Source organism: Cupressus sempervirens, chromosome 11 (genome assembly GCF_028749045.1).
Source record: "Cupressus sempervirens isolate cs-2001-9-10 chromosome 11, ASM2874904v1, whole genome shotgun sequence".
Taxonomy (NCBI): domain Eukaryota; kingdom Viridiplantae; phylum Streptophyta; class Pinopsida; order Cupressales; family Cupressaceae; genus Cupressus; species Cupressus sempervirens.
In genome coordinates this window covers 586,414,160-586,424,518 of record NC_143128.1, presented here as the reverse complement: position 1 = coordinate 586,424,518, position 10,359 = coordinate 586,414,160, and the positions used below count along the sequence as shown (strand labels likewise).

At 39.8% G+C, this 10,359-nt stretch overlaps 1 protein-coding gene across 3 annotated transcripts in view; it reads left to right on the top strand.

Moving 5' to 3' along the window:
• Positions 1 to 240: 240 nt before the first annotated feature.
• LOC149531016 (Plastid-lipid associated protein PAP / fibrillin family protein) overlaps positions 241 to 10,359 on the top strand; it is a 96,476-nt gene continuing 86,357 nt past the window's right edge. The window contains exons 1-4 of one of the 3 annotated variants that reach the window (XM_089810565.1): positions 288 to 421; positions 558 to 612; positions 705 to 812; positions 1,221 to 1,352. In XM_089810565.1, the coding sequence (XP_089666691.1) occupies positions 565 to 612; positions 705 to 812; positions 1,221 to 1,352 (288 nt within the window). In that variant the 5' untranslated portion in view covers positions 288 to 421; positions 558 to 564. Of the gene's footprint in view, positions 613 to 704; positions 813 to 1,220; positions 1,353 to 10,359 lie in introns of all 3 variants that reach the window. The other 2 variants (XM_089810564.1, XR_016358877.1) reach the window with 2 other exon arrangements.

Here is a 10,359-nt window from a genome sequence, read left to right as displayed (position 1 = left end):
TTTTTGATTTCTTTCAATTTCTTTTAAGAATTGTACATCGTAGTATTGTTTATTTAATAATATGTTGACAGCCTGTTCATTTAATTTAACAATACTTAGTACTTCAGCTGCAATCTAATCATACATGGGAACTTACACACTGTTTGTCATTAATAAAGTTATGATATTGCTATCATGAGGTTTATTAACTTTAAAAAAACAAAAGAAAATATTTAAAAGAAAAACTTTGACAAATTTTTTATCAGCTTCCCGGGGAAAATATTGGGAGCCGGACGATAACTTGATCTAACCGAGATTTGCTCACATCTGGTCCTCCCAATTCAGAGAGAATTTAATGCATGTTAGCCTGAATAAGATGATAGAGCTGTGATCTGTGCGGCATTCGCAGCTACTCTCATGGAAATGAATACGCTCATACGGGGTACCTTTTCATCTCCATTCTGCTATCGAAGGAAAATACCCATTTCTACTCTAAATTTGAGGAAGACCGAATTTAGCAAATTCAAAATGGAGACGTTTACTTCACAACCATCATGTATGTTTTTTGGCATTTCCAGGAAGAGGATGGCAACGAGATTTATTTCCCAGGCATATGCAGATTCTGAATCACAGGTTTGTAATCAGCGGGGAAAAATTACAATATGTCATTTTCTATTTGCTATGTTTTGCAGTGTTGTGAAATATGTATGGTTATAAACTTGCAGGAGAGGGTATTGCAAAGAGCAAAGTTAGACCTGCTCAGAGCCGCTCAAGATACCCAGCGTGGGTTGCAGGCTTCTGATGATCAACGCGCCTCCATTGAAGAAGCAATGGTATGACCATGCACATACTTTGTATGGTTTTGTTTTGTTGTTTATCAAACGATTCATTTTGTGAAGTGAAATCTAATCTGCAAACTATTTTATAAAAAAAATCCCTTTTATGATATATTTGATTTGCAATGTGCATACGAAGTTTCCGCCTGCTCAAATTTTCAAGCATTATGGTAAAGGCTATCCAACTTCTCAAAACAATTCTTTCAAATGCCTTCCTGCACATGATAATTTGATTGGAAATATTAGATTTTGACAATACATTTGTCGTAGGGTATTTCAAGAGATGGTTATGCTGGATAGTGTATTTTATTGCATTTTTCTCTTTTTGATGATACATTTTTGACTTGAAAGCTGTGCCAGGGAGTTATTTGAAACAATGTTATTAAGTATGAGGAAATTTTGCAGGTTAGTGTTGAGCAATATGATGCTGGCACATCAATCAATCTGGACCAATTAGATGGATCATGGCTTCTTCAATACACATCGGCATCAGATGTCCTTGTTCTTTTTGAAGCTGCCAGGTCTCCCTTTCTTCAGGTTTGCTCCTCAGAATGCCTGATTAAGTCTCACAATGCTTTTATCTTGGTTTTGTTTTTGTTTTCCCCCGTTTCTCAATTTTCACAATGAGAGTGCTTCCAAGCAAAGGTTGCCATCACATTTTAGTGTCTGGTGGTCCAGCTGTTGGATAAGGATCAGTTATGTTTAGAACTGTTTGCACCCCAATTTGTTGTGTCTCATTTTGCTTCATTTTGCATCTATTTGACGTTTTTGAATCCATCTCAATCCACCACTGATAACCAATCTGAAAAATCTTCATTTGAGTCCTCTATGTCGAATAATTGTCCAAGGCTATCCATTCAAGTTCCTCAAATCCCTTAGTAAAATATGTTAATGGGGTACTTTGTGGTCATTGCCTAGTGGTGTGGTCCTTCCATGGATGCATATTGGCTTATCTCTAATCCCTACCTCCTCCAAATTTGCTTTTCCTACCTCTCTTCCAGCCCGTTCATGTTCTCCACACTTCCCTTTGTCTTGTTGGGAGCTTTGCACCTAAGCGTAGGTTCTTATTTCATTTCCCTTTTGCCTCCCAATATTTGTATGGCCTTGCTTTTAGTTTCTTTGCAGACTTGGGACTTGAAACCTTAGGTTCCAAGTCCATGTTTTCTCTCATACCCTATGTTCCTTTTCTTCAATGTTTGTTCGGTTACCCTCGGGTTCTCGAGGCTTCACTAGAACTTGGAACCTTAGGTTCTAGTTTCAAACTCTTCTTCACCCTCAATATTTTAAGTACTTTATGGATTTTAGACTCCAAGTTGGATTTGGAACTTTATATTCCAATTTCTTTTTCTTTTTGCATTCTTGACTCCCAATAGTCCTAATCGCCTAGTTCTATATCTTTCCTGGAACTTGAGACCCACACCTTAATATGTGGAAGAATTTATAGTCAAAGTACGCAAAAGGGGAAAGTGTTGTTTTAATGGAACTTTAGTGTGGTTTTGGAACTCCGTTGAGTTCTTGACTTGTCCAAAGGTCACAACAAGCGTCTAACTCCCCATATGATTCTTAGTGATGCTAATGCTCTTGAAAAGTTCTCAATGAGGTTTTAAGTGTTGAAGCAAATGTATATGAGGTTTGTTGTGAGTGATAAACCTTTGACATGGGAAGAACATAAGGAAGAAAGGTATATCAAAATATTGCTAGGAACGCAATGCCCAACTTCTCCCTTTAGGTTCCAAGTTCTTGAAAATCTCTAACACGAATAATAGGGCAAGTGTCACATGTTGAAACAAAGATAGGGTCATATCTTTGGTCTGTGATGCTTTTGAAACTCCCTTGAGTTCATAATGGGCCCTAAAGTGTTGGAATCCATAAGGGTGGTAGGATGTGGTAAAGAGTAAAGTGCTTTGTTGGTTCATGATATTTAAAGGAAAGGCATGTGTTATGTGCTGGCAATGTAGAGAAAGAAACTTGTGCGAGTTGTCAATAATGCTTTCATAACCTTTGTGGAGCTTGGTGTGGTTTTGTAACTTCTTCAAACATCGATTGGTTATGAATTTTTTCGGGTTGCTAACAAGCTAGGTGAAACGAAGAGGCATTTGTTAGAGGTTTGGGTGGTTTTATAACCACCCATGGTGCCCAACATGGTTTTGTAATTTCTTGAAATGTAAAAATATAAGAGGCTCAATTAAATTTGGAGCTCATAGGTGGATGAAATGAGAAGCTCTAGTGTTCGTCAAAGTTCTTCGAGGTTTTGTAACGTCACCAAAGTGCCGACAAACACTAACCCTATCATTTGTTGGAGATTTCAGTGGTTGGCAAAGTGCCAAGAATTGTTGAGATGGGTGTCCAAGGGTCAATATGAAGACTCAATGATAAAGCATTTTTAAGCCAACAAAATTTGAGGAGCTCACATAATGCATTCAGGATCTTTCTTGATTTTTAACTTGTTAAGATTTTCAACATAGGGTCTTAAGCTTTTCACAAGTGTATTGAGTGCCAAATGGAGTGGGATTTTGTTTCCTCATCCACCTACTTATCATTAATGCAAGGGGGCTCTCCTAAATTTTGGCATGAACTCCATTACCCCCCAACTACTTTTGTACCTCCAGTAGTTGCTTTTTAATCTAAGATATCCAACTTGACTAGGGACGCATCCAAATCTTTTTTTTCTTAGAGCTATCATGTTGCTACTAGGGCATGCACTCAACCATGTTGAAAGTTGTTTTTGGATTTCATTTTGGGACATTGGAAAACATTAGCTTGAAGAGGAGCATAGTGAAGAGAAAGGCTTACACAATAGAACCGTAGGGGTTCGTAGTTTCTAGGATTGAGTATCGCATTTGTATTATTATCATGAACTGAGCTCACCTCAAATTTGCATTAAGCATTTGAAAAATTTATAAATATAAATCGAATTATTATTGGTGGAATCCACCTTAGTTGAGTTCCTCCATGTGTGTGGTTTCACTTCTAGATGTGTTTTGTTTGGTTGGTCTGCCAGGCATTTGTAAAACCCTTGTAAAATGTTTACAACATATCTTCGTAGAATAGTTTGGAAATGTATAGTTATGCACATGGATTAAGTATACCTATTTAAAATTTTGCAACCATCTATTGTCTTTCTAAATGCTACGTTGCAGATTTGGCGCCTACATCCAATTGTTTCTAGACACGAGACGTATTTGAAGCGGATGTGCTTAAAATACCATTTAGATTCGTATTTGAATCGTATTTTCCTTCTCTGAATCGTTTTAATGGATTTCCCTATGAATCCCGTTGAATCCAGTTGCTATCAAAAATTTCCAAAACGAATCTGAGATATTTACACGAATTTGGGAAAGATTTTTCGGTTTTGGGGTTTGTCGTGATTTCAGAATGATTTTATTAACCTTTTAAAAAAACCTTCTATTTCATACACGGGATTTGCCAAAATAAATAGACGACAATGCTTCTTGTTGGACACCATGATTGCAGACGTTTTTGGAGGAGGACGAATGCCTAGCAGGAATAATTTTGCATTTTGCAGAGGAAAAACGATGCAACAGGAGTCAAGAGCCGGCCAACTCTTCTGCAATCAAACCACAGGGGAGGCACTCGAATGCAACCTGTTTCCTGCACGCAGTTTCTAATAATTCGTCCTCTCTGTTCATCAATCGTAATAATAAAAAATCTAAGATTGACTATAGTTTACGACTTTATATTGTTTATCATATTTATTAAATTGGAATTTTCAATTATTCCATAGTTTCGAATAATAATTTGTTTATTAAATTTCACTAGTTTCTAATAATAATAATTTGTTCATTAAATTTCATTACATTGTCTTATTTTCTCTATATTTGATAATTCTTTCTTATATAGAATTAATAATATTTTATTTTCATTTTGAAGTGTACAAATCTTTATTTTATATGTAATTTTATGGTATTAATTATTGTATTTTAATATTATGATGTCTTTATATTGGAAAAATTAAGTTAATAAAAAATTGTATTATTTTTGAAAAAGGGGTAAAAATTTATTCAATCAAAACCAAAGTATAGAGCAAAGGCCAAAGGCCCACAACAGCACTACATATTCCTATCTTCCCATAACAGCTGATCAAAAATCCCACGATATTCAGAAGGTAACTCATCCCTTCCACTAATATCCCAACTATCCATATTCTCTGAAGCCCACTTCGCCAAGCAATCCGCTACTCTGTTCCATTCGCGAGGAATATGATGAAAGGAGACAGAATCCAAGGAGCTACATAAACTTAGAATTTGTTTGGCCAAAGAGGCTAATCTCCAATTAACGTTCTCCAAACTCTGGTTATTCAACATATCAACAACAATCTGAGAGTCAGACTCACATATGATCTTTCTCCAGCCTAGAGAGCATCCTCTCTCAATAGCAATCTTAATAGCAAGGGCCTCCATCAAATTATGAGAGTGTTGACCCTTGTAAATAGAGAACAAAAAAACCACACCACCATCATTACCTCTACCTATAGCCCCAATACTAGCATGACCAAGATTCCCCCGAGAAGACCCATTAGTATTAATCTTAACGATCCCATCCGGGGGAGGAGTTCATCGCCTAGCCCTACAAACACGTTGCTTGCCATGGCAAGGCCTTTTCCCAAGAGTGCATCCCTGATTATTACCTTCCAGGTTCAAATTCCTCACAATAGTTTGATTCCCAGGATCTGTACTTTTAGACAAATCACACTTTGCAAAACTAGTCTCCTGAAGCCTACTAAGAATCTTCCTCCACAACTGAAGGCTATCTAGCTTAGAGTCGCAAAAAATCTTGTGGTTCCTCTCCAACCAAAGGTTCCAGAGAATTAAAATCGGCCCAAGCGTCTAGGCAATTTGCAAGAAAGAAGTCTTCATAGGAGGTCTGCCCAAGCTATCCCAAAAGTCAATAAGAGAAGTGGCATGAATACAACCATGACCTCAAGCCTCCCACCATCTATGCCATATTTCTAGCGAAAAAGGGCAAAGAAAAAACAAGTGAGAGATACACTCTTCATTGTGCGAGCAAAAGAAACAAACAGAAGGTCCCTGAAAGCCTCTTTTGCGAAGATTCTCCCAAGTGAGACATTTCTTTTGAGCCAACAACCATAAGAAAAAATTACATTTGGGCCAAGAAAAGTTATTTCAAACCTTCTTCCACTAGTGCACTTCAGCTGGACCATGTAGGTTCTTGTCAAGTATAGCATAGCCTTGAGCCACAGAGAATTTGCCTTTTGGGCTAGGACTCCAAGCCAAAACATCCCTCCCATTGAGGGAGCTACAAAACCTATTCTCCAATACATGAGACAGAAGAGCACGATCCTCATCAGAGCCACCAACAGGCCACTCTTAAGAATCCTTCTAGCAAGTCACCTCCACCTAACCCAAACGCTTGAGAGTCTTAAAATGCTCCACCTTAAACTAGCCAGCATTAGTAAAAGTGTGGCAAAGATGCTGAAGCTGGGGAAAGCGAGAGATCATTGGCGGGTGGCCATCCCAAGAATCTAGCCAAAATAGAGCATCAGAGCCTCTATTACAAATCCAAAAGAGGCCCTGCTTAATGAGCTGAGCACCCTTCTTAAGGGTGTTCCAAACACAAGAACCTTTACCCAACAAAGCAAGTTGCGACACATTTGAACTATCAGCACCAGGAAAGTACTTGTGAGTAAGAATCTTGGCCCAATCAAATTGCTGATTGTTGCACCACCGTCAATACAACTTAGTAGCTAGGGCCGTGACAACAAGTGCCATAGACCGAAGACCAAGGCCCCCAACATGCTTTGGCCTGTAGACACACTCCCACTTAACTAAACTCCATTTAGATGAGAGGAGGGTGCCAGACTAGAGAAACTGTCGAGAAAGAGCATCAAAATCCCTCACAAAGGTGGAAGGGGGAACTTACACACAACACCTGTAAATAGGGAGAAATTGCACAACAGTCTTAAGAAGAACCACTCTCCCAGCAGAAGAAAGCCACTTGTAAGTCCAATGACTGACTTTACTTCGGAACTTATCCAAGAGCCCCTGCCAATACACCCTATGCTGAGATCCCAAAGCCAAGGGGACTCCAAGGTATACTAGGGGAAGAGAGCCAATCTGAAATCTAAGGATCCTAGCGATCCTGTTTTGAAGAGGTAGAGGACTATTGAAGAAGAAAATGGAAGATTTGTCATCATTAATACACTGACATGAAGCTTTCAAATAGATGTCTAAGGCTCTCTTGAAGTTTGTAGCTTCGCTAATTCTGGCCATGCCCATTAGCGCAGTATCATCCACAAACTGAAGGTGTGAATAGGAAGGAAGAGAGTTGCTCCAACTCCAACCTTGAATAAGACTTTGCCTCACTTGAGATTTAATAAATCTTCCAAGATTCTCCGCCATAATAATGAATAAATAAGGAGATAGAGGATCCCCTTGCCGAAGTCCTTGAGAAGCTCTAAACAAATTTGATGGTTCCCCATTTATAAGAACAGAAAAGGAAGAAGAGGTCACACAACTAAGAATCCAATTCACCCACTCCTCAGCAAAGCCAAACACCAAGAGAATTTTCTGTAAGAATTCCCAGCTCACTCGATCATAAGCTTTAGCCATGTCTAGCTTCATAAACATAGCCCTCTCCTTAGAATTAGCCATAGAATGAATAACTTCCATTGCAACCACAACAGCATCCAAAATTTGTCTTCCTTCAACAAAACCCCCTGCTCCGGAGAGATCAGAGTACTGAGGAGAGGCTTAAGTCTCTCCGCAATCAGCTTGGTGATGATCTTATAAACAACATTACATAGTGCAATAGGTCTAAATTGAGACAACTGATTAGCCCCTTCCTGCTTAGGTATGAGAGCCAAAAAAGTAGAATTCATGGACTTGAGCATTTGCTTATTCCTATGAGATTCCTGTACCACCTCAAGGAGATCAAACTCTATTATTTCCCAGAATTCTTGAAAGAACTCAATCGAAAATCCATCGGGGCCAGGAGCCTTACCTTTTTTCATGTTAAACACCACTTTCTCCAATTCAAATAGCAAAATAGGACATAAGAGGGCCCCATTCATCTCCACAGAGACTAGGTGGGGAATGCATTCCAAGATCGCCCTGTCCTCATCCCTAGCATCAAGCTCCTCCTTAGAAAAGAGATTTGAAAAATAGTTGATCGCGGCCCTGGAAATATCAACATTGGAAGAGAGATGAACCCCTTCAGGCGAGGTTAAAGAGGAGAAAGAATTCCCCTGCCTCTGAGCCTTGACCAAATTATGAAAGAATGTAGTGTTCTTGTCGCCCTCCTGAAGCCAGTCAACATGGGATTTTTGCTTCCAAAAGATCTCCTCCCGAAGCTCCCACTCTTCTAATCCTTTAAGAGCCAAGGACTCTGCTTCACTTAGATCAAGGGTCCTCCCTTGGTCCCGAATCAACTGAGTGATGTTGTCTAACTTATCCTAAGCAGCTATCCTCTGGGCTTGTAGGTTCCCAAAACATTGTTTATTCCACTTCTTAAGCCTGTACTTAACATGCTGAAGCCTCTTACAAAAAGTAAACATTGCCATCCCATGAGCAGGCATCCCCTCATACCACCAATCCACCATAAGATCCTACAAAGATTGATCTCTCAACCACATTAACTGAAATTTAAAAGAAGGGTTTTTGGTGACTCCATAAGCAGTGACCGAGAGCTTGATAGGCCAATGATCAGAGCCTCTCCAATCTAGAATTTCTGAATTGGTGATCAACTTGTTGTTCATCTAGTAACAGGAAACCAAAAATCTATCAAGCCTTTCTGAGATAGCCTTAGCACTACACCTCCTATTATTCCATGTAAAGACCCCATTCGTTGGCTTCACATCAATGAGATTCAAGGAATCTATCATATCCCTGAAAGGATTAGCGGAGGGGTCCAAGCTAACAGCTCCACCACGTTTTTCATCTAAACTAGTAACAGAGTTAAAATCACCAGCCAAAATCCATGGGAGAAATGGGTCTAAGGCTTGGATGCAGCTAATGTGAGTCCAAAGATTTGACTTGCCTGAAAAATCAGTAGGAGCATAAATATTGGATAGAAGGCACCTTTCTCCAGTTGCCAAACAAGATGCAACCAAAGAGATAGAGGATCGACTAGAAATCCACCATTAGGGGAGAACTTTTCTCGGGTTCCAGAAGCAAGCAGCCCCCCCAGAATTGTTCCGAGCTCCCACCCCTTGCCAATTGCCCTGGGGCCAGATGTGTGAAGCACAACTAGCCAAACCATCCACTGTAAGCTTAGTTTCCTGAATAAAAACCACATCTAGTAACTGAGAATCAATTCATCTACGAACAAACTTTTGTCTAGGGATGCTGTTCAACCCTCGAACATTCCATGATAGAACAATCATTTATGGGGGTGGGAGAAATGGGAATCAATGGGTTTCACAGATCCAGACTCAACCAAAATATCCCCCATAATCTTGACCTTCTCTTGATTAGTCTTTCTACCACTCCTTGACGGTTTCTCAAGAGGCCCCTTTTTAAAGGATTTCTGCTGTAAGCTTAAAGTAGGATGGGCTTTGCTACCCTTGGCCAAATCTGAGGCCCCCTTAGGAGTAGGGGGATCTGGAACCACCACAATCGACCTCATCAGAACTTGTGATCCCTGGTATCCTGAACTTGAGAAGGTAGATCCATATCAATCTGTACACTTTGTGGATCCTTTGAAGACAGTAATTGATCCTCGTTCTTTGCCTCCTCTTCTTGGACTTCATGCAAATCCTTATCCCCAGAAGAAAGCTCAACCGGAATACCTTCCTCTTGAACTAGGTCTTCAAGAACATCAAATCTGTTGAAAGTACCATCATTGTGTCTATCCAGCCAGGTTCTCTCTTACCCTTGCCTTTGTTACAGTATTTAACCTGAGTAAAGCCCTCATTATCCGTAGGTTTAGTAGATGTAGGAGCCTTCCCCTTATCCCCCTTAAAGAGGTTCAGGGACATCCAAGGGAGTGGGCTTAAATCTGGGGCATTTACGGAGTAAATGACCATATTCATGACAGATTCGACATCTAAAAGGGAGAGTTTCATAATCCAGCTATTGGATCCAAGAAGAGGATCCCAAGCGTATTTCCATAGAATCTGGTAATGGATTAGTTAAATCAACTTCTACACAAATACGAGCATAAGAAATTACCTTATGATCTTGAGTTTGTGTAGTTGCTCCCACAAGCTTTCCAAGAAGTAATGAGATTGAGTGGAGAATATCTTCCCTCTAGAACTCCAAAGGAAGTCTCGGCAAACGAACCCACATAGGTACCCACGAGGGGATCTCTTCGGCTGAATTGAAGCCCATGTGCCAAGGCTTAATGAAAAGCCCCACCTGGTTAAAGAAGTAAGGGCCTCCTTCAAATGCCCTATTCCTATCCCACATGCATGAGAAGATAACCAAAAAATAATTATTCGCTGCCAAAATAATCTCCATATTGCCTTCGGGATTCCAAACCCGACGAGCCCAGGAATCCAACATAGGTAAGGAGAGACGAAGGCCCAAATTTTTTTCAGATTAGGGCATGATTATGCCAGTATTCA